The 23771-nt window shown below is 44.5% G+C and overlaps 1 protein-coding gene across 1 annotated transcript in view; it reads right to left on the reverse strand.

Moving 5' to 3' along the window:
• Positions 1 to 16595, reverse strand: part of PDE6B (phosphodiesterase 6B) — a 28099-nt gene extending 11504 nt beyond the window's left edge. Inside the window, exons 1-16 of the mRNA XM_068928648.1 lie at positions 16123 to 16595; positions 13422 to 13574; positions 13004 to 13093; positions 11217 to 11357; positions 10106 to 10180; positions 9951 to 10015; positions 7942 to 8008; positions 7750 to 7797; positions 7423 to 7572; positions 6295 to 6438; positions 5490 to 5555; positions 4670 to 4816; positions 2820 to 2927; positions 1716 to 1825; positions 739 to 826; positions 84 to 184 (exon numbers count right to left, since the gene is read on the reverse strand). Of these exons, the coding sequence (XP_068784749.1) occupies positions 84 to 184; positions 739 to 826; positions 1716 to 1825; positions 2820 to 2927; positions 4670 to 4816; positions 5490 to 5555; positions 6295 to 6438; positions 7423 to 7572; positions 7750 to 7797; positions 7942 to 8008; positions 9951 to 10015; positions 10106 to 10180; positions 11217 to 11357; positions 13004 to 13093; positions 13422 to 13574; positions 16123 to 16533 (1964 nt within the window). The 5' untranslated portion in view covers positions 16534 to 16595. The remainder of the gene's footprint in view (positions 1 to 83; positions 185 to 738; positions 827 to 1715; positions 1826 to 2819; positions 2928 to 4669; positions 4817 to 5489; positions 5556 to 6294; positions 6439 to 7422; positions 7573 to 7749; positions 7798 to 7941; positions 8009 to 9950; positions 10016 to 10105; positions 10181 to 11216; positions 11358 to 13003; positions 13094 to 13421; positions 13575 to 16122) is intronic.
• Positions 16596 to 23771: the final 7176 nt, after the last annotated feature.

Consider the following 23771-nt stretch of genomic DNA (forward strand, 5'->3'; position numbering starts at 1 on the left):
ACGCACAGAGTAAAAGCAGCATGTTTTATATTTGTAAAGCACCAGCTGCTTTCTATCCTGCGTACACCCTGTGCGTGACTTACTTGAAGTACAGCGCCAAGTCTGTCGCTATGATGGCAATTTCCATCAGGTGAATCACGTGCTCATGCTGTCTCCGGTTGAGGTTCTGACATATATTCAGCGACTGAAAAGCAAGCACAGAAGCTGTAAAAATCCAAGCACCGCTTTGTTAGGAGCTGCTGGGCACCTTCCTTTCTCCAATGTGCCTTTATTTAATAGCTTCAGCTGCAGTTGTCGGGCGCGAGGGTTATGAGCCCAGTTTGCTCTCCGTCGGCGCCAAGTCTGTGCCCTGGGGCTGTCACGGTCCCCAAACCCCCCCGACCCCACCACAAGCAAACAGTATAGCTAGCAGGGGTCCGTCAGCCTTGGCGTTACCAGAGAGGCCACGGGAGGATGAGCCTGTATTTAAGATTTAAGTCCTGGGGTCCCAATGGTATGGGTCCTGAAAAAAATCATATGTTTAGGAAGCTGATGAGTTTTGGTCCTTGGTGAACAAAATGCACTTGGGGGTGGAGGGGCTGACATGGCTGCAGTTTCTCAGAAATCCTAACCAGAGAAAGATCTTGTCCTAAACCTCTGGGCAGAGGAATCACGGAAGTTCACAGCACTATTGTTTATTGCTAAAAACTTCTCTGAAAGTAAATTATTCAGGTTCTTATGTTACTATGCATTACAAACCTCTTCAGAAAGCAAGAATTTTCCAAATTCCAAGTGGTGTCTCTCTAAAATTGAAGATCCGTGAAGTTTTGCTAAAGGATTTTGAGATCTGGTTGTGCAAATGAAAAATTGAAGATGTTAGTACAGTACTTAGAAGAAAAAGAAAGTGCCCCATTTGGTATTTAATTTTGCCACATTTCTTATCTAAGTTCAATTCATTTTACTAAAAGGCTTAAGAGCAGTGTTTTTAATAGCTAATGACTTCAGCCCAACAGGTAAAAGACTTTCTATGACACTACTTAAAACTGTTTGGCTGCTGTATGAAACATTCTTCCATCTGTGAATTTCACATAAAATATGGTTTCCATAGTTGGTTTTTTTCTAATTCCTGAATAACTACATATTGATGTCTGATAATAGCAACAGGAAAAACCGTCCTCACACACTTTCCCGGCTGAATTCCCCCAAGATCCAGTTGTATCCAAAACACCAGCCAGCTTTACCTACATTCAACCAAAAGTAGGTTTCAGCACACAGTAAGTTAACACAGCCAGCAAGCATTGCAAAAGAACTGTGATCTGACATTACCTTAAGCCTGCAACAGAAGCTGGACCTGTCGCTGAAATTACGAATATCCAGGATGCTCCTGGCAGCATCCTGAGTCTCCTATGATGCTCAGGCTACTAAATGCCTGCACTGCCCTTGGTCCACCCTGTAGCGGTAATGTTGTGGAGTGTTTTAGTCAAACAGCTGAGGCTAGATTGCTCAGAGAGAGAGAGCGCCTCAGAGAGCAGTGCAAAATCACAGCTTTCCCAATGGCCAAAACATACGTCAAGCCCTGTGGCAAGCTGAAAAGTTACTTGCAGAATAGTAGAAGTGAAATTGTTGTCCTCCGTGTATAAAACTGAGCTGCACAGGGGTTTAGTGTCATTGCTGTCTGACCCTCGCTCCATGCAAAGGCAACAGTAAACGGTCTGAGGTGGTAGGAAAGCGCTTACTTCATCTGGTAAAGGTTGTTGGTTCCTCTGTGGTCAATGTCGTGGCACAGAGCAGCAGTTACCATAGCAAGGGCTTCGAGATCGGTGTAGTAACGCTTCAGTTTGCCAGTCTGGAAGGTGAGAGTTTGCATGTCGTCCGTTAGTATCTCTTACAGGAAAAAGTGCTGGGCTGTGACTGCTCTGTGCTGGGGCTCTCCACATTGAAAAAGCCCAGGAGAACTGAAAATGTGTGTGAAGCTAAATACAATACACGATACACTTAGATTAAGATAGGGGAGCAACTGGAAACAAAATGTTTCAGGTGCAAGTCGGGGTCTGTGTGGACACGTGTCATGCACGTAGGCTCGATGCCTACCTGAGATGGTGGCAGCCCACCACAGCAGCTTACTCCCTAGGGAAGTTTGCATCCTGAAAACTAGCCTCAGGACACAAAGCACCCTGCAAAGGATCAATATCTCTGGGCATAGAGCAATGGGCAGTCCATGCTGGACTGCCTTAAGATTTGCTGGGCACCACGCATAACCCTACCACCAGCTGTGGGCCCTACCTGCTGCCCTCGCTGGGCCATGGTGCTGAGCTGAAGCAGCTGCGGAGAGCAAGTATGAGCCCTGGTTTTCATCTCGGGGCACCTACTGCCCGGACAGCCTGTGAGAAATGGGACTTGCCCGTTCATGCTAGCAATAGACTGACAGCGGTGGCTGTCCCACCTGGAAATGGAAAATGTAAGGTTGCCTTTATCTAAGCTAATGTCAGTCTGGCTTTTACCGTCAGAAGGTAGTGGAGAAGGGAAGGTCTTGCATTCTTTGGACCCTGAGCTACAAAAGGATTTAATCCAGAGGCTATTTATGCCGTACACACTTATAACAAAAATAATTAATGGACTCCATCCATCCAATAGGTTTGGTCACAGTTTTGAGTGCAATATGTGGACTCACGACTTAAGGTAAACTGAGACTTTCTCATTTGGTAGGAACTGTGCTAGGAGTGGCAAAATTCTATCTCCTAACAGGATCTGAAGGGATCCCCACTGACCTCCAGGGCACGCTGCAAGACTCCCTGTAAACAGAGCATGCCACAGAGTTAGCTGGGGTGGTGGTACCTTACCATCAGAAGTGTGAACATGGTCTGTGCAACGTTGAAGCCATGGCGCCAGTTGTGATAAGTTATCTTCCTGTAACCTTTGCTGACAGAGTACACAAACCTTACTAGCACCTGCAAGTTAGGAAAGAGGATGTTAGCTTACCTGCTGTTTGGGTTTTTCTTTTTGGTATGTGGGTTTTGGGGGTTTTCTGCTTTTTTTTTATTTTTTTTTTTGTTGCGTATCACTAACTAGTAGTCACACTGGTAATCAGGAAAGAACCTGGAACTGCAAACAACAGAAATTAATCTGTGCTGCTTTTCTCTCTTGAGCCGTGCTTGCTTTTGGGAGAAGGGGCTTCCCTGACAGTTCTGCTGTAGTAGAACATAATGGAGTAGTGAAGTGGAATGGTTTAAAATATACCTCTCTGCTTCCTTATATTTTCCTGTGCCTATTTTTAAGAAAAAGAAAACCACAGAGGTGCTTACTGGGGAAATGAGAAATAGCAAGGTCTGGAGGAAAAGAGATTTCATCGTAATCTTTGTGAACTTACTAAATTTTTGTGATTCACTACATTGTCGTTAATGGTGCTTCTCCTTCCCGTATATTGTGATTTAACAATACAAATTCTGCTTTCAAAAGAGAAATGGCTCCACAGGTCTAGAATGATGGAATATATTATAACATCTAATTGATACTAGCACAGGGCATTGGACAAAAACTACTTTTTTTCTCTGCCTTGTACTTCTCCAAATGCATTCACTTCTGTACTTACACCAGAGAGCAAACAAATTATGGATGGCTATGCATTTTTTTTAGATCTTAGCTGTCAGAAAGGCAGTAAAGAATGTCTTTTTTTACACCTAGAGTGTGAAAATCAGGAATTAATTATTCCAGAGTAGATTGTTTGGAAGCTTTTTACAGTGATCCATGGTGTAAGTATGAAGCACAGAAGTACTTCCCATTCAAAGCCCTTGACTTCCTTCTGCCTTTCCCACCTGCCTTTCCAAAGGGAAGGATACCTGGCTGAAAGCTCTTCATGCAGTTGCCTGCAGATCCCGCTAGGTGGAAATAAACTTCACACGCTGTGCTGAAAAATCTCTTGGTGAGCAGCCCCAAAATGAGAATTTCCCACATCCTACAGAGGCATGAACTGTGGCAAAGGGTCTTGAACTTGTGAATCAGCAGCTTTCAACCTTTTCCTTTGGGGTCCTTGTTCCCACAGGTGCTGCTGCTCCTGTCAACAGCAGTCAGGATATACCTGCCACTTTTGCAGGGGACCGAAAGTAGAGGAGGCTGCTGGTATGACTCCGAGTATAAGCTGTCCCAAAGCTATAGAGTATCCACTATAGAAAGCGAAACACGTGCACGACGTGCTGCCCAGTGGTGCTCACGGAAATCATGCTCCTGCACTGCTGCTGTTAATGGTATTAGAGCAAGAGTAAGCAAATTTTGCATGGTGTAGTCCTCACCGTATAGACCAGACAACAAACCTGTGCCTGTAACTGTATAGGTGCATGGTGCTTCCCACCGCAGTACAGAAGAAAACAGACCAGCTGCATCCTCCAGAGCCACGTCCAGTAACTGAGGACTTTGCAGAAGTTCCCTGCACTCAGGGCTCTCCTCTTAAGGGTTTTCCAGGAAATCCCTGTTTATGGGAGGACTTGAGCCAACTGATGGGACAGCACTCTTTCGCCAGAAAATCCCGCAGCACACCTGACCGAGCCCGTCCTGCGGGGCAGTGGTGGGGCTGAGGACATGCAGCTCTCTCCCTGCCAGCTCACGTGAACCCAGACCTCTGCTGCCCTGCCAGACGCGCGGTGCACGAACCGCCGACCTAATGGAGTGGGAGTCCCCGGGCATTGGCAGCTCCTACCTCCTGCGGGATCTGGAATTTTTTCACCACGCCGAGTTCGTAATACATCTGAATGCCACACTTCACCAGCTCGAGCTCAGTGCAGTCGAAATCGGAGAACCTGAACTCGTAGATTTCGAACTTGGTGGGCCCCGGGAGCTCTTCTTTCTGTAAAAGAGGTGGAATAGGTTGTTGTTGCGCTACTCATGCCGCCCTCAGAAACATCTGGAACAGGTTTTGCTTAAAAAAAGTACACCTGTCTGATGTTTCTGGAAACTTTCCCTTTTAGAATATGACATATAAATAGACTGAAATGCAGCTTTCTATGATAACCCTGTCAGTGGGGGAGGAGGGACAGGGTCTTTTGCAATAGAAATTGCTTGCTTTCTGGTAAATGGCCTTGTTGATTTGATATATTTTGATATACATATTTTTTGATATATGATTTGATATTTGATTATATATTATCTAAAAGAGACTAATGATAGAGTAGAGACATACTGAAATCATACATCATATATTCAAACCTGACAGGTCTTACTGGGGAAGTCTTGTTTGCTCTGGAGAGCAAAACTCATGGCAAGTCCAGGTGCCCCATCCACTCCCCTGTGGTACAAAGCAGGTGCTTCCCAAGAGCTTGGGAAGGCATTCCCTGATACCGATAACAATAACCTCACACCTGCGTGGTGGAGGAGGGGAGGGCAGGCTTTGCCCTCACCATTCGCAAGTCCTGAGATGCCCTGTTGATGCGTACCAGTGTGCCAGCATAACTCTTCCCTGTCTCCACCCAGATGATACTTCTCTGTCGTGGTTATCAGTTCCTGCAGTGCATTGCTCTTACCAGTATGCTCGCAAGCTCCTCTTCCTCACATTCATTTGGCTCCTTCCCCAGCTTTTCTCTTGTTGGCTACAAAGAGCAGGGACATGTTAAACAGATTACCAAATCCCATACGATTTCACGCTGTGCAGCTTTGGGGCATTCTAGGATGAACATATCTGAGGGAGTTCTTGTATTCAATATATGGTTTCTTTCCAGACCTTGCTTCTATTTCTGATCCTTCAACCAGCCCTTCCTTGTAATAGTGTTCTCCCTCAGAATGGCTTTAGGAAGTTGCCATATTTGATCTGTTTCATTGATTTGGCTCAACTTTTTGCTCACCTTGGAAAAATTCCCTCAGACACAGGGTCCCAGCAGGGTTCTTTTTAACTCCACATCCTCTGTACCGAGGAGGTTTTGGAGGCTGAACCAGTTCCCCATTACCCTTTACAGCACAGCCCTGGGACACGTCTGTGTGAACTACCTCCAGGGCAGGCTTTACTAAGCACAATAGAAAGGAAACAGTACAGTCTGCCAAGGTGGAGGGGAGACCACAATCATTCTTAAGACTTGTTTGGTGGAATTTGTTCTTCTCAGACACCTGGCTGAGCCTGAGCCGCTCCAAGGTGAAACAAAGCCTCAGGATGGGACACCAGGTGAGGGCAGGGGTGAATAAGCTCCTTCTTGCAAAAATTTGAAGGGCAGCAATGGGACAGAAGCATTTCTGTGAGATGAGAGGCACAATGTCCACAGATACAACTCCAGTTCAGTGCTGACCAGTCTCTACCTCAGTACACTGCAGGGTATGCTACAAGCTATGAGAAAGTACCAGAATTTCCTGGATTTCATCCTTGTCACATCTCACGTGGTAGAGCACCATATCCTGAGCGATGTCCTTCCGGTTCTCCAGCTTGTTCATCTTATCGTAGGTATCTGTGTTGAGTACGGACCAGCCCAGAAACTGTGTCAAGGACTAGTAGAGGGAACAAGAAGAAAACAGTGAAATAACCAAAGTATCTATCTCTTAAAGACACAGAATTATAACAATACATGATATATTTTTAGAGAAATGCAAGCTCTGCTCTGGCCACAGGTCTAGCAATATGCAATCGTGTGTGGGTGGGTTCCCACCAGCTCCTCAGACGATGAATCTGTATAGGGCTAAAGAGTGTCTATACTGTGTGAGGTTAAAGGAGCCTCGGTCCAGTTCAGCGTGCGGAAAGGTGCCGTTTGGTGTTGTTACAAGTGTTTGGTGCAATACCCTATGCCTGTGGAAAAGCTGGTGTCAGAACTGTGACGTTCAGGAGGGAACCCTTCACATCTCTCAGGGAGAGCCAAGACGGTCTGGTCGCCTTTCCTGTGTGTTTACTGACATTTTTCTGTTTGCTCATGGCATGTTTGCTGTTCGCTCTTCAATGGCCAATATATTCTTCGTTTGCTAACAAAGGTCTATTTCAGGAAATGGCGAGGCTGATAAGAGATGCCAAGAGCTGGATGTCTGCATTGGATTGAAACTAGCACAGAAGCATTTCTCAGCAGCAGGGGCTTTAATTACAGCGGTTGTTGGTAGATGCAATAACTGGCCACAACGTTTATCTTAGCTATGCGTATCAGTTTTGCGTAATTTCTTGAGTGAGCTGTCCAGTCTGTGTGAGTCAGCAGTAATATACCTAAAAATAAGTCAGAACAGTCATATTACTGCATCGTAGCTCCTTACGGCTAGGTGTCTGAGTGAAGAATGCTGAAACTAAAAGATGTGAACACTGCTGGGTTTTCACAGCTGAAAGAACCAACAATTTCACTTAGTACCTTTCAAGCTACTGCACAATACTTGTATAAGCAAGAGAGAAAGGAATCTATCTGTAAAACACTGGAGCGTGTTTTGCAGGTGTACAATGAGCAAAAGTGACCTCTCTCAACTACAAGAACTGCCCCCAGCCCCAGCAAGGAACTGTACCTCCATGAGAGTCTCATCTTGTTCATCAAAAGGTTTCCCGTCTTTTCTGTTATAAAATGTGACAACACCAACGATTTCTTCCTTTTTGTTGACTATGGGCATGGAAAGAACATTTTTGACAGTCCATCCTGATTCATCTAGAGGACCTTCCTTGAAGCAACAGCAAGCAGAAAGACACTATGTACTTAATATGTTTTCTAAATGCATCAGCATTGTTTTATCTCACTACTACAAGCTAAAGACATATTCTGTGCCTAACACTGACTCTAGATTACATTTCTGTAAGCAAAGTAGAATCCTTGAGGGCTCTGGAAGTTTTCACAGTACCTGAAAGTTAAACATCTCATCCGCGGCAGCATTCATAATGTTGCAGATCTAGGGGGATCACAAACAAATTGTGTTTTACAATGTGAGGACTGAGAAGTTTAAATACCAAGATAAAAAAATGAAATGGTGAAAAGCAGCATCGGCATGGCTTTTTTTCAGAAGCCCCTAATGAAGCCTAAGTTAACTACTTACAAATCCACTTTCAGCCACATATGTTGGGAGTCCAGTAACAAGGGCCCAGTGATCCGGGGTAGGATTTCTGAATGAAAGCAAAATACATAAGGGAAATTAAGGATATACACTTATTGTGAGAACAGTGTTGATCATGGAGCTGAAATGTAGCTGACCAACTGCACAACCCGTATTTACATGTTTCATTCTTAGTTATCAAGAAATCTTGTTATTTTCAAAGGAGCTAACCTAAGTACGAAAGAAAAATTCTTCACCTAAGTAAATGCTTTTCAGTATGTAAAAAGTGAAGTATAACTCATATGATATCATAGCCCACTAAGCATTTCACTTGAGGAGAAAGTTGTTATGGGGAGTGGAGGTCCTACTTCAGGTCTCCAAAGCACAGAAAGACAAAGGAAAGTGAGTGGTGAAAAGTATCTGCTGAACTTTTGAATACTGCTTTACCAAAACAGTGAGGGGCCTTCTTGAGAGGTGAAGCTGAATATCCAGTTTATACAAGATGCAAAGTGATGTGACCAGAACTCTGCAAAAACTGCTATATCAGATTTTTCATTCAGCCACGTCCTGTGTTGGTGGGAAGAGTGGGAAGAGTGGGAAGTATGGATGTGGAGGGAGGGTGAAGAGCTTGTGGTGCAGGTGCACACAGATGGGAGCTGTGAGAGGGGAGAGGAGGAGACAAAGCGCAGTCATTGCAGCTGCAGCCAGCTGCTCTTCCCTTCTCCCTTTTGTGAAGGAGGCAGTGAGGAGAGAGATCTCATCACAGCCATAGTTCAGAGAGGGAAACCACTGGAGGAGACGGAGGGTTGTGGAGGAAGCTGACACAGAGCCCAGCTCCGACAGTACCCAAGGCTCCTTTTAAAAACTCAGTGGCAAGAAAAGGGGGTGATTTTCAGAAAGGAGGAGTATCAACATAGGGTCAAGAGAGGAGGAAAGGTCAAAGACAGCCCTGAGACTAGGTTTGTGACCAGAGGCAAAGAGAGGAATGAGGAAGCCTGCAGGTGGTCAGGGGAGGAGAAATGACCATGAAATGACTTTCCATGAGAAGTGAGGGGCTGGGCAGTGTGACTGGCACAGGGTCACATGGGGAGGCCCTGGTGAGGCCTCACCTGGAGTACTGTGTCCAGTGCTGGGCTCCCCAGGACAAGAGAGACATGGCACTCCTGGAGAGAGTCCAGCGGAGGGCTACCAAGACGATTAGAGGGCTGGAGCACCTCTCCTATGAAGAAAGACTGCAAGAGCTGGGCCTGTTCAGCCTGGAGAAGAGAAGATTGAGAGGGGATCTCATCAACGTGTACAAGTATCTGAAGGGGGAGTGTCAAGAGGATGAGGCCAGCCTCTTCTCCGTGGTGCCCAGCAACAGGACAAGAGGCAACGGGCACAAACTGAACCACAGGAAGTTCCATCTGAACCTGAGAAAAAACTTCTTCACTGTGAGGGTGACGGAGCACTGGAACAGGTTGCCCAGAGAGGTGGTGGAGTCTCCTTTGCTGGAGATATTCAAAAGCCGTCTGGATGTGATCCTGGGCAATATGCTCTAGGTGACCCTGCTTGAACAGGGAGGTTGGACGAGATGATCTCCAGAGGTCCCTTCCAACCTAAACGATTCTGTGATTCTGTGTGATTCTGTGAACTGGGGTGGAGGCACCTGCTGAAGCAGTGAAGGCACCTGTGAGGGACAATGCAAGAGGGCAGCAAGGAGATCTATGAATTTGCAGACAATCAAAGCAGTTCATTTCTGCATATAAAAGGGCTTGTTGCGGTGATTCTTGGAGACTGCCTTATGAGGCAGGATCCCACTGCACTAGCAATAATCTCTATCCTGTAGGGACTTCCATTCAAAGCACCAAGATGATATGTTCTGGCTTTCTTATTCGGTCTTCTATTGCACCTTTGAAAATTTCTTTGTGAATGTCTTTAACTCATCCAGAACCTTTGCTTTAGCTACAGTATATATATATATGAATCAGTATATAATATGCAGAACCAATAGCAGCAGGCTGGGTACTTACGGAATGACTTTAATGTCTTCTTTTCCATGCAATATATAGTCAATGACTTTGTAAAAGACTATTTCCTACAAATAAAAAGAAGAGTGATGTTAAAATCAGTGGTGAGAGAACCCAGCTAGACAGGAGGGAGTTTAAGAAATCTGGTTGCTACTTACTCTGCCATCAGGCGTGCGAGGCCCTGAGTAGGGGGGAACTTCTCCCAGCAGGACTGGCCACAGATCAAAAAATTCCTATTTTTAAAATGAAAGCAGTATTTTTAGTGTGGAAAAGTGCATTCTCTCTCAAACCTCAAAGTAACATTTGCTCTCGCATGCTCCATTTTGTACTCTATGCACCAGGCACTGAACAATATCGTTAGATCATTAATATGAAGGGTCAGGTGCATTATAAGGCTTCATGTGATCATATACTTCTTCATCCATAGGACTTCTGTTTCATTCAATGAACGGTATGGGCTGTATTCACATAACAAGCACCTGTTTCAATATCTTGTATGTTCCTCATTTTCCAGAGCATGGCCATAGGGCTGATCTACTACACGCTAGTTTGCTAAAGAGAAAGAAAATTTTTTCTTAGGCCATGCTATCATGCTGATCAGCATGGCTTCAGCACATAGATGATCTTCTTCACAAGACAGGACTGTAAGGGGCCTGGAGATGCAGTGGAGATTAAAGACAGCAGTAGTCACAGTCCAACCTGACCATGGAATAAAGCAAGGCTCCTACGGAAAGGAAGCACGTTGGGGGCATCCAAATCAGGGTCACTGAAGTAGCTTAATTTCTGTCAGTTTGCATCCTCATGTACCCAAATTTCACTTAAAAACCTGGATAATGTGCATATGAATGACAACTTGAGGAAGGTGGCTGTTTTGCTGTTGAGGGTTTTACAGACATCTCACTATAATTGTGCCTTCTGCAGACTTTTAGAGGCTGGATTTACGTGCATTTTTTTTCTGGAGGCAGGAATCCTGGCTTTGACCAGGACTGCTAACACATCTGCCCCTCCTTCATCTTCCTAACCCCTGGCTCTACAAGACAGTGCTATTTGGTTGTAATATCTTTCCTCTCCCACTCTTTTCTCCATCCCCAGGTTCTTCATTTTGCACAATGGAAGGAAAAATGCTGAACAGAAACAGGAATAATAACTCAAAATTGACTTGCTCGTTAGCGGCCTAAATAAAACCTCTCTCCAGAAATTGCTCCTCAGCGGTGAGCAACCAGGCAGAAACATATGCTGTGTTACTATGGCATACACACGACTGCTTACCTTCTGCTTAGTCATGTCCAGAAGACCTACTGAGTATCTGTCACAGTTCAGATATGCTCTCACTGTGTAAAAAGCCTTGTGGAACTGCCTCTCTATATCTGTCAGTTCCTCAAAAACTTTATTCGCAGACCACAACAGCACCTGCAGAATGAGAATGTAACGTGAGCCCAGGCTCTCTGGGGAAGCTAGGCTTCCCAAGCGTGTTTGGGATAGCAAAGAAGTAATTGTTCTTGTCATCAGTAAGTGCTATGTAAAAACCTGTCCTTATAAACATAGTACAAAATGTGTTAGTCCCAAATAAATAGATTGCCCCATTCACATTTTATACCCATAGGTAAAATTTCGCCTCCAAAAATAGTTAACACTAGGGTTGCAAAGTGCTGAGGTTGGACTTGGAAATGTCTGAATTACTACCTCCCTCAAAGTCTTAACACAGCTGTCGTGTGCACACATCAGCCATACAAACTTGCAGTGAAAAATGAACCATGGTTTGTTTTCAGAGTTCTGCAGCATGCCGTAAATAAGGCCAGAAGCCAGAAGTTTAGTCAGAAGGATTGAAAGAAACACCACAAGAGCAGCCCATTCACAGAATGAGGTAAAGAAGTTGGGCAAAGCATGTTAAATGGTCTTCTAAAAGGACTCCCGGATGTTATAAGCACAAGCAAACTAAATTGTCTTTGCACGTGTCATATTACTTACAGGATCTCCCAGGTTTTGCAGCTGACTTTGCAACGTTAAAATGCTAGATCATCCTTTCCTCACTCCGTATTTAAGTCTAACACAATGAACTTCATTAATGCTCAAATAGACCTTCAGATCTAGATGGTCAGATCTCTGCCACTTGAGTTATTAGTAGAGTGGGCAGTGTGTTTTGCCGTCAGTTTTTGCTTTCCCTTCCTTTCTGTGGGATCTGCTGACACAGCAGTGATATATGAACACAGGACTCCTAGGTTCGGTCCCAGATCAGAGGACCCTGCAGGATCCATTAGACCTTCTGCTCACTTAACAGTTCATCATTCACATTTTAATGGCTACTGAAACAATCAAATGAAGAGCACAAGATAACCGAATAGTAAGTGTTGGTCTAAAGCTTCACAAATAAACTCTCAGTCTGCATCCATTTTCCTGAAACATTTATCCCCCACGTGAACTCTCGCCGGAGACAAGGGCATGGCTGCCATGCAGCACAGACTCGATTACATGTCTTACTTCAATGACAGCCAGTTGTCTGCTGCCAGAAAATGACTGCATGGATTCCCATTAACCCCCGGGAATTTAATAGTCTTTTCATAAGCCAAGTCATGAGCAGGACTGAATTCTTTCCATTCAAAATGCCCTAAAGCCCTCATATACATTCATTTCTATTGAAGGAGACAAATAGAGCAACCATACGGGAATTATTTTAATGGTACTAAGGAGCAACTCTATAAATTAGAAAAAAAAAAATCAGATGAAGAAAACATACCAAATTCTCAGTTCTTTGGGGAAATCCCTTGGTGCTGCTGGCTGAAGAGTGTAAATACTCAAGGAATGTTTTGTAGTCTGAGTTCAACTAAACACCTGGATTTCAGTCCAGCTGAGGCTGATGCCAGTGCCTCAGCTCCTGCAAATTTGCCAACAGCAGCAGTAAGAGAGATTGCAACTGCATCCCGAGGTAGTGGAGGGACACCTTTTTCTTTCTGCTCTTCAGGCATAGATCTCTGAAGCAGATCAACTACCTCTTTGAAATCAGGAGTATGCACTCTTTTGATTTTGAGATATAACCCAATCCGCATTTGTAGTCTTACCTGGCCTCTTCGAGTCTCACAGTTGTGAAGATAACTCAAGTGGTAAATTTTCAAGTTTAAGGAAGCAAAATTCAGGTACTTCAGGAAAAGCTGAAAAGGCAAACAGTGAGGTTGAGTCAAATGCAGCGGCAGCCTCGTGTGTACTGGATTTCATAACGCTGCTCTAGCAATATCATGCTAATTTCCCCGGTGAAGGCTTTGCTTTGCGCCGGTGTAAGGTGAGGTTTCTCCCACAGCTACGCAGATTTCTGAGATAAGCACCCTCAGTACAAGCCTCTTCTGTTGCAGGGTGAGTCCCCCGTTGGGCAGTTAGCAGCAGCGGAGCCTCACTAAAGCAAACATCCCTAGTGTAGAGGAGTCTGTGTTGTATGGCAAAAGGGACAACTGCATGATCGAAACTGAACTACTGACCACTTACTGTTTCATCAGAGCTGGTGAAGAATGGGCCGTTCAGCTTATTAATAGCCACAATGACAGCAACTAAATCTTTGCCATTCAAGATGGGCGTTGCAAGGATGTTTTTCGTGGCGTAGTCAGTGAGCTCATCAACAAATGGACTGAACTGGGCACACTGTTTAAAGAAGAATTTCCAAATTAAGCACCGTCCACAATATTTGTAGTCTTAAAGCTGAGCCTGAGACCTCTGGGCACAAGCTGCCTACAGAAAGTTTTACTTAAAAAATGACTGGGGAAGAGAAGTGAATTAGCAGAAAATTGGACAAAGTAGAGAGGACAAAGCTGGTGTCAAGAGAACCGGCTGTGATTTCTCAGTCCTGCAATACATGAAAACTTTCTCAGTTTTTGGAAAGACCTTGCAAATCATAAGTTTTAATATGCCAAACTCCGTCAGAATGAGTAGTCTCTCCTCCAACCATTTCTGGAATTTCTGAGCAATGGATCACTGCCATCCTCCACAGTACCTCCCCCATCCCTTTTTCCAGCTTTGAGTTAACACTGTAGAGTGGGTACAATCAGTTACCACAGTGCACTCCATGGCCACAGTTCATAAACCTGTGCTTTCTGACACAGTCACGGTACAGTTCCCTCACCCTAATTCTCTCGTGCTTCTGCACCGACACTGAAGCTGCTGCCAGCTGGCAGCCTCCAAAGAGTTGTCTATTCCTCAAGTCTCTCTAAATATATTCTCCTGGGGATTCCCTCCCGGGTTGGGGGAAGCAGCATGAACCTCGGCCCTGTAGACATGGTGCTAGAGGGTTTTCTCCCCTTCTCTTTCATGCAAGGAGGAGCAATGGCCTTGCTCTCAGAGTCCTGCTGAAAAATCCAAGCTCAAAGGCATGTGAAACCTGCCTGGTGCTGCTGGCTATGCCAGTAGGTTGTAGCTGTTCTTAGGGAGCAGGCAAATAAAAGTGGTGATCTTAGCCCAAGCCGTGGCCGCACCAGGCCTTTGTGAGCGGGATGGTAGGATGGCTATTCCAAAGCGCTTCAGCGGGCACAGGCAGTGTGGGGCTGCTGGCAGTCTCTCCCATCCCTTGCGAGTGACCCATGGGCTTCCATCCTCGTGGTGTGTTGGCCAGGGTTGCAAGGCACAGGTAGTGCCAGTACGGCTTTCGGCCGCCCAGGGAGCCCTGCCCATGGGGAACCGCCATCCAAACCATTAGGAGAACGTTTAGTCGTGCTGCAGGAACAGCACAAAGGTAACCAGAAAGACTGGTTATTACTTGTGCAAATGTCACTATCCCCCCACACCAAAGGAAAGCGAGACAGGGAAGAGGTAAGATGGGGAGGGTGGACATCCCAATCACCTCACCTGGGCAGGCCCTTCTTGACACCCCCCCTCACCCACGAAGAACAGAGGTGGTCTTTCTGAACCCAGGTCTTCCCCCTGCTCAGCCAAATAACTTCTCAGGTACAATTCCTTCTATGTGGAATAGACAATACTGAGCTCTGAGCAAGGACATGTAAATAATCACTCTCCAAGTCACCTTCTCCCCATACCTCAGCCCCACTGCTGGTCTTCCCTGCCACCCCCGGGGAAAACCAAGCTTTAGACACAGAGGCTTTCAAAGGAATTACCATAACAATAGCAAAGTCTGAAAGCGCTAGAGTTGGGTTGTGGCACTGGGCTCACAGCTCTGAAATTCTTCAGCATTTTGGGTGAAATATTGGAACAAAACGGTTTAAAAATTTAGCTATCAATCATCTGATACATATTACTGCAAAATCAAAACAATGACTTAGTACGCCCCCTGTAAGAAAGTTTTTGCTGAAGCATTTGGATATGTTGATGCTAAGCATCAAGTGGATGGATAAACAGATGGTTTCTTTGTAGTAAGCAAACGATAGATGTAGTAATCCCAAATACCATATTGGGGTCACATGGATTTTAGTTTTATAACTATGATTAGAACAAGCGGATTGTGATTTCTGCCATTCAGATTTATACGATTGAACCTGGGCATGTAAGAGTTAAAATAGTCTCATGAAGGCATAAGAATATAACATTAAAATTCCTTGGATCCCTCTTGGTATTGTGGTTACACTGGTAGCTGACATGAAATTTTTGGCCAAGGTCTGTCTCTTGCTGCTTCTGATGCAAGTCACCCATACACAGGCTGCAGTCAGCTCACCTGCTCTAAGGTCCTCTCTTTTGGTTGATAAAAATGCCTCCAAAAGCCTTTGGCCCAGGTTGCATCAGACGGCAAACATTTTCAAATGTGATTGGCAATGGAAAACTCTTTCTGGACTCACTGTAAAGGCTTTCTCTCTCTTTGCCAATTTCTCATGCAATATAAATGTGGGTGGAAAACTCAACGTGCATCCAGTACATATCTGCCTGCAGCAAGTACCTGGTTGTCTCTTCTCTGTCACACTAGAAAAGACTTTCTGTTTATACTGAAGCACTTAAGGTGTGACAGTGTACATGTTTGCTAGGCATTAACATCTAGTGTAATTCAGTTTGTCTAGCTACAGCTCACTCCATAAATGAAAACTGGAAACAGCTGACAGACTGACTACTGGTGCTTTAGTTTCCTATCACAGGGCTGTCGCACTGCAAGATATTAGAACAAACACTGAGATGCCCTGTGCACCCCTGACCCTCCCCGTACAAACAAGCATGTGAGTCTTTCTTCTATTGAGTGAATAAGTGGCAAACCTACCTCACTGACATCCTTGATGTTCATGGTTTTTTTGGTTTGAGCAACGTAGCCCACAATGCCTATGTCCAACGGATAGACAATCTCGCAGTCAGGGGAGACCAGGCACTCCTCAAGGGTGCTTCCCTCCTGAATGTTGAAAAGCCTTGTAGCCAGTTCAGGTGTGCCGTTTCTCTGCCTGTACATGAAAAGGCTGCAGCGGTCAGCATGAATAAGAGACCTGATTCTTCTCAAGGTCTTGAAAACAACTTTCTCCATGTTGATGCTTTCTTGCATGTCTTGGATCAACTCAAAAAGGATGTCACTTTCACTGCCATCCCAGGACTCCGTTCTCAGCTTCTTTTCAAAGTATTGCTTCGCAAAAGCAGGGTTGCCATCAAGAAACTTCTCCACGTCGTCTTCACTGATGCTCATTGTGAATGTCCTTGAATCCTGGCTCCTGTGACAGGTAGTAGTCCAAGGAGGCTGTCTATGCCAACAGCACTCTTCTTTCTGGTACGGTTCCTAAATTTTCATAATAGAAGATGTTGCTTCCAGAATGAACACAGATGAGATAACACTGCAAAGAGAGATTGTCATCAGGAAGGTATTCCTTTATAGTGCTGAATATAGTCTGTGGGAGGGTAGATCTTCTCAACCAAACAGATTAGATGACCTCTACAAAAGCTTTGAGTCAACTTTTTCTCCTTAATCTAAATACAAACAAAATAAAGTATCCACAATATCACAAAACACTCTCCTCTCTCGATAAGCAGAACACTTACTGAAACAAAGATATGGAAGAAGCACAGCAGAGAAGAACGGCATCTCCTAACATTAAAATAAGCTCTTTAAAGTCTAATTAAATATATGCTTCTCGGATCTAATCCTTGGCTAACAAGGTGAGCATCTTATTATTTCTGCTCTCCCCGCTCGTCTAAGAAACAGCCCTCATTGAATGTTAATTGTGTCAGTCTTTTTAGCTTAATGGAATGACTGGCAGACTATGTCAACTGTATATTACATTTACGAGCCACTCTAAATTTCTTTGTTAAAGTGATTAATGAGCTAAAAAGGATGGCAGTTTAATTCTGGTCAGGTAAGTACACAAACACTTCAGCTGTCCATGCAGACTGAAGATCAATTCTGTGAGCCTTTTACAACGGTAAATAAACAGCAGTTCTGTCCTGTGTTTTATGAAAGAAATGTAAAATATCTTGCCATTGGCTAAGATGGAGGGGGCTCTTTAAACGGCTTCCATGCACTATTTTGGAATTGGCACTGGAATTCCCAACTGCAAGTGCCCAGGCAAGACCCAACTGCAAGTAATTTAGTTCTCTTGGACACTCTCAAAATCCAGTTCTGGTATGACACAGGTTTGCCTGTGTCAACACAGGCTGGTGTTGTCAGGATTAATTCTACCTAGACTATTTTGTTTGTCTTCCTGACTTGTTAGCTAGCCCCCCCAACACACGAACTATGGCCACCCATACTGCCAGATTCTTTTTCCCCAGTTGTACTTCCGTGGCTTCTTTTGGAGGAAAAATCACATGAATCCTCCAAGATTATGAGGTAGTGTTTTGGAAGGAATAGATGTAAACCATTCATCTGCTTACCAAGACAGACAGAATTGTGAGTAATAACCAATTGGCTAAACAAGATAACTGCTAACCCCCTTAGTGCACAGAACATCTACAGAGCATTTCAGGATGCCTTGAAGAAATTTCTAGGCCTGTTTTTGTCCTGGAACTGAGGCTTTGAATTGAGTGATACCATGCAATGGCTGCACCGATACCATCTATAGATCCTCTTGTACCACATTAGCAACTGAAGCAATTAAAGGATCCAAAGTGTCTGCTGGCAGAATAGTGCACTGAATGATGTGACTAACATCCAACAGCAAAAGGGAAAAGCTGTCTAACACCAGCTGACTGCAGTTCTACGTCCCTCACTTTGGCAGGGATTCGTCTGGTCAGCTGTGCATGTTTTTCCTTCCCCTTGCTCTGAATCGCCATGCATGTTGAGCATCTCGTATGTAGAAAGCTCATGATGACTTTTCTTTTGAAGCTTGAGCCTCTGAGGTGAGCTGCAGAGGCCACACTACATTGCCTGTATTAGGCGTTTTCCTACGGCCAGTGGCGTCAGATGGCCCTCTTGGCCTGGCTGCAGTCAGCCGTACATCACCCCAAGCTGATCTTGTCCAAACAGGAATAACTGCGCTGAAAGACCTCTAGGCTGCATGTTAATGAACTTGTTGCTCCGGGTTTCAGCAAGCAGCGTGGACTTTCCCTGTCACATGAAGTCTGGATGTAGTAGTACGAAGCAAGTCCTGCAGCACATGGCTTTAAACGAGAGTGAGAAGTAACTGAAACCCACCAATGCTATTTTACTGCTGTCTTTGTCAATGGCAGTAGTTTCCCTATAGATACTGGGTTTCCAATACATGAACGACCTTTGTGAAACTAAACAATAATATTGAATGTGAAGTAAAATTAACTGCATTCCTGTCTTTTTATTTTAACTAATCCCTGCAGAGAACTGCAAAATGAGACTTCATTCAGGAGGTGACACGCTTTACCCTTTTCTCCAAGGCAGGATCTACTCTACCCGCCAAATTTCTCACATAGGTTGATTTAGTCTTTCCTTAAAGACCTTCACAGGAGGAATAATAAATGTGGGGTGAGGGGGGCCGGTTACAGAGAAGGGACATGGAGTGGATGATGACAAGGAGCACAATAATCAGAACAAAAATAGTGAAGTCATGCTGCTGTTCTGTTATTCTGCTATCATTTATTTCTTTACCTGCTGCTGTAAAGGTTATTTTCAAACGGGGACACCAACTCTGAATGCTTCAATCCAGACTTTGAACAGAGTTTGCAATATTTTTGCAATATTTTTCTTGCCAGTAAGCACCAGCAGTGGAATACCAGGGAGGTATCTCTTGGTGGAACCCCTTTAGGAAGAAAGCTGGAGACCTTCAGACTATGGTAGCTGGGCTGAAACACTGTGGGAATTCATAACAAGCCCCACAGACAAAAATCATCCAAGAAAGTAAAAAAGCTTTTCCTCGTGACTAGTGGTGGGGAGCAGGTGGGAATTATGGCTGTGAGGGATCAGGAGGGCAGAGGTATTTCATCCACCTTGCAAGAGCAGTAAAAAACATGCTATGCACACAGCAGATGATGGTTAGCATCGTGCTGGAAGGCAAAATCCCACAGGAGCCGTCACTCTTTAGGGGGAAGCAGAAGATGCACAGTGACTCTCTCCTGCAGAGAGTGGGGGGACCATCAATCCAAACCTGCTGGAAGATAATCGAGGATCAACCAGCTCATGCAGTAATGTCCCAGGCTGCCTACCCCTGCAAGCGCCAGTGCAAGTGACTGCCAGGAGGGCGTCAAAACAGGTCCAGTGCGACTGTGACTCCAAAGTCTATATTCTTAGAGAGGCAGATGGACCTACTCAGAGGTCTGCTCGAGACCACCAAAATAGGGATGGATTAAACTTTTTGGCGAGCAGCAGAATTGTTCCAAGCGCAAGACTTGGTGGCCATGGGGGACCTCAGTTGCCTGATATCTGTAGGGAAGGGAACACTTCATGTTGCAGGCTGTCCAGCAAGGTCTTGCACATTCCAATAACTTATTGGGTACAAAAAGCGGCAGAGACATCAAGAGGAAGTTTTCTTAGGTTTTGACCTGAGGTAAGCGGAAGAACTCATTAAGAACTTGAAGATGGGAGGCATTTAGGTGAGCAAAACCATGACATGGAAGATTAAAAGTGGAGTTGATCAAGAAGGGAGGCAAGAACTAAGGGAAAGCTTGAGTTACAAAGAGCAGACGGGAAAGGAGATGTGATTACCAGCATGATCACAACCTAGTGGAAGAATAGGAAATGTAGTAAGAGGCCATTTTGTAAATTACGAGCTCTTTGTTAATGTTAAGCAAGAGAAAAAAAAAAGTCAGAGAGAATATAAGCGTGAGCAGGTTAATGAAGATGAATATAAAAACACCATGAATCAGTACACATGGATAGTCAAAAAGGTCAGGATCCAAAATATGGTGAAATCAGGGACATGAAGAGTAATAAGAAAATGTTCTGTTATTGTACTGGGAAGAGTGGGAAGATCAAGGAAAGCACTGGTTGCTACTCCTGAGGAAAGAAAAGCAGTCAACAACTAACGCCAAGAGGTTGGATTATTTAATATTATTTTTGAACTTTGCATTAATAATTGAAGCAATCTGGTGACTAACACATTTAACACCACAACAAATAAGTGGGAACTCAATTAAAATAGGGGAGAAACAGGTTAAAAAGTACTTATCTAAATTATTGTTTTCTATCAGATGAACCTAATGCAAGTACCCAGTCAGATATTGGTGAACTGGGTAAAATAACCTCTGAGCTGTTAGTGACCATTTCCGACAATTAATGAGTGATCCTCCAAGGTTCTCAAAGGCTGAGGAAGGTAGATGTAAGGATTCTTTTGAAAAAATAGGACAAAAGAGGAATTAGATTATTCCACAGCAGACTGCTTTACATCTAGCTTCTGAGAACATCTAAGAACAAACACATTGCTGTAAATACCTACATGGTAACACGGCAATGAGTAACAACCTATGTGGTTTGGTCAAGAAAAGAACCGTGTCAAGCTGGCATAATTTCCTCTATGCCAGAGTAAGAAGTCTATGGACAGAAGGAAGTAAGAGCTGCTATAGCTCTTGGCTTCAGAGAACGACACGTGAGGTACTGTCTCTTAGGATGAGGGAACTGTGGCTGAGATGAAATAGTTGAAATATGTCAGGTAAGATTCTCTGCTGGCGGCTGCTCTAGATGTAGATCATGTCACTATTTCCATTGATGGAGCAGAGAGAATGCATATTAAATCAGCATAGGCGCCGTGGTCAGGTGTCTGTAAATGTGTTTGAGTGCAAGCTTACAACTAAATTGCAGACAGAGGTGCAGAGGAGAAGTGGACTACAATTCACCAAAGGAAAGTGGAAGTCTCTCCCCTTGGGTAGGAGAGTCGCCCTTGGAGTTCAGACTGGTGGTCAGCAGCTGGGCTTATCATCGGCTGAACATGTATCAACGACACCATGCGGAAAAGGATATGCATCTATTAGGATGTACTTCTATTACATAACAGCTTATACTAAGTGGTACTGAACAGAAGCGTCATCTGGACAGCAATGGGAAAACGTGACCTCTGAGGAAAGATTTAGGTTTCTCATGTCTCTTTTGAGTTATCTCTTTTCTAAACAAATAGTTCCCAAATATATAAAATGCCACTGCAGAAAAAAAAGGGAATAGTCCGTTCTCCATCATTATACCAGACTTTAAATCAGCATTAGAAGGGTTTCCCCAGCAATGGCAATACTGAAGCACAGGAATAGATGGTCTCACTCGATCTGAGGTACCTCTAAAAACAGAGGTGCAATCCTTTTCCACGTAAACATCTGTCAGAAGTGATGTACATGCAGTGACAGCTGTCCAGTGGAAGTGGAACAGATAATTAACTTCTTGTGGCTGGAGGGAAACTCATTTTTCTGTGGCCCAGCTTCCCACAGCCCACAGCTTCCCAAGCCAGTTAGACATGAGGAAACCATCGCTTGCACACCAGGAAAAAACTTTGCCTGACGTCAGAGTGAGCCTGACGGATTAAGCATTTTCTTAACAATTAGTGTATGATGGAAGTAGGAGGCATCCTTCTGCCTTCTAGGACCTCCATCCCAGAATCAGCCTGGGCCTTCCAGATTACTGTAAAATACTAGTCTTACTCCATCCCATACGGATAGGGGAGGAAAGGCCTGCATAAGATCAAAACAATTAAAGAGTTGTCGAGGGACTTGCACATGAGTTTTGGGTTCTTACATGTCAAAACAACGAAGCCCTCCTATCACCTGGACTTTGAGGAGGTCTTTAGTGAGGTAGAGCTTCTCTTACAGCCTGCCATACTGCGGCCTGACAGTTTTCCTCTCCTGGTGGACTTTATTTGTCCCAAGGGTTTAAACTGTGGAGGGGAGAAAGTTTCTCAGGAGGTCATAGCCATTTCCCTGGATTATGTCAGTGTCCCAAAGAATGGCCTTGAATCAGGCCGTGTGTCAAACAGAGATCACAACACAGAGCTATGCAGCCAAGGGATGTATTCAGGGTGCCCTGTCCCTGAACAGAAGATCCACTGGGCTTGCTACCATATGATATTTTCTAAGCTGTGTGGCTTCATTTTTCATGTATAAACTGTCATAAATAGTTTTGGTGGTTGTACTGAGGTGTATAAAAATTATGTGTGGTTGGTGAGAGAGCTGAAAAATTGCAGGCGGAGAAACTATTCATATTGAATCAAAGTTGAAACTCTTTTGGATCCAAACTTCCCAGACATCTGCACTTTGTTCAGTGTGAAACATTCTGTTCTGTTCAAGATAAATGTTTTGGTTTTAAAACTTTTATAAGAACAAACAAACAGTGCCCAACAGTGACACTCCAGGCTCAGAATATGGAAGGTCCAGGCTGAGTTCCTTCCTCCGCACGCAGGGTTTGAAACTTAACAAGGAGCTAACTTTTTACTGGGAAAAGAATAAAGGTCCTAAAGTTTTTATATTTATAGACACAGAAGGGAGGACATTGAGACAATATGAATTAAGCCAAGCTAGCTTTGTAGAACTGCAGTGTAATCAAAATCACATACAAAGGGGAGGTGAACATTTAACTTATTTGTGTGAAGGGAGCAAGCAGCTGCCAGAATAAACCCCTTGGAGAAGGATGGGACTGATGTGTCCAAGATTCAAAGCCTAATGCAAAGGTAATAGGTGTTCCCTAGGTCTTCAGGGAAACTTCTGCGGCACTATTAAGCCGTTGTTGGCATACCAATAATAATTGAGGTGGATATAGTCTAAGCCTGCATCCGGATAATGCTGTTTCTTCGGCTTAAGCAAACAATGGAAGATTTTGGAGGAGGATGAGACTGGTATTTTAGGAAACTTGCACTAAGCTCTCACGTAGCATAGCAATATCTTAGCACGTGTGACTGCACACATTCTTTTTTAATAGCTTTAAAACTGAACTGCAGAGTCAACACAGGGCCTCTGCCTTATTGGCTGTGGGTGGATATTCTTCCTTAAGCACTGTTCCAATGGAAACCCCAAACTCTTAAGCTATTATGAAGGCTTAGCCAGTAGCTGGGAAAATGAGCTGGAGCATCTTAGAATAAACTTTGTCCTCATCTAATAGCCCATGTCATGGTCTCTCCCCACTCCTAGGGCCAGCACTACTAACAGCTCCAGTTCTGAAGCAAAACTGCCAGCTGGCACGATGGAAAACTACACTGCTGCCCCGAGGGAGCAGTACTGTTAGGTCCTCTTACGGGACTGTGCCCAAAGCAGATGCTGCAGATGCTACCAATAAATCAGAAAGGTGATGGCAAAAGTTGGGGCTGTTGGGTCTGCAGATGCTTTTGTCCCTCCTGCGGGGGAACAAAGCTTTCCTCCAAACCAGGAGGCTGAGGTGGGGGCTGCAAGAGACTAATTTGATTAGACATTATCCTCAGGGGATGGTGTATTGACAACTACCCTCAAACCTTTCCAGCTCACTCATCTGTGGGCATAACGAGATTGCAGCTTATCTGATTTACTGAGTAATATTCTCATGCCACCTGCTACTGTCCAAGAATAAACCTCCTGCCT

Source organism: Struthio camelus, chromosome Z, assembly GCF_040807025.1.
Source record: "Struthio camelus isolate bStrCam1 chromosome Z, bStrCam1.hap1, whole genome shotgun sequence".
NCBI classification, from domain to species: Eukaryota; Metazoa; Chordata; class Aves; order Struthioniformes; family Struthionidae; genus Struthio; species Struthio camelus.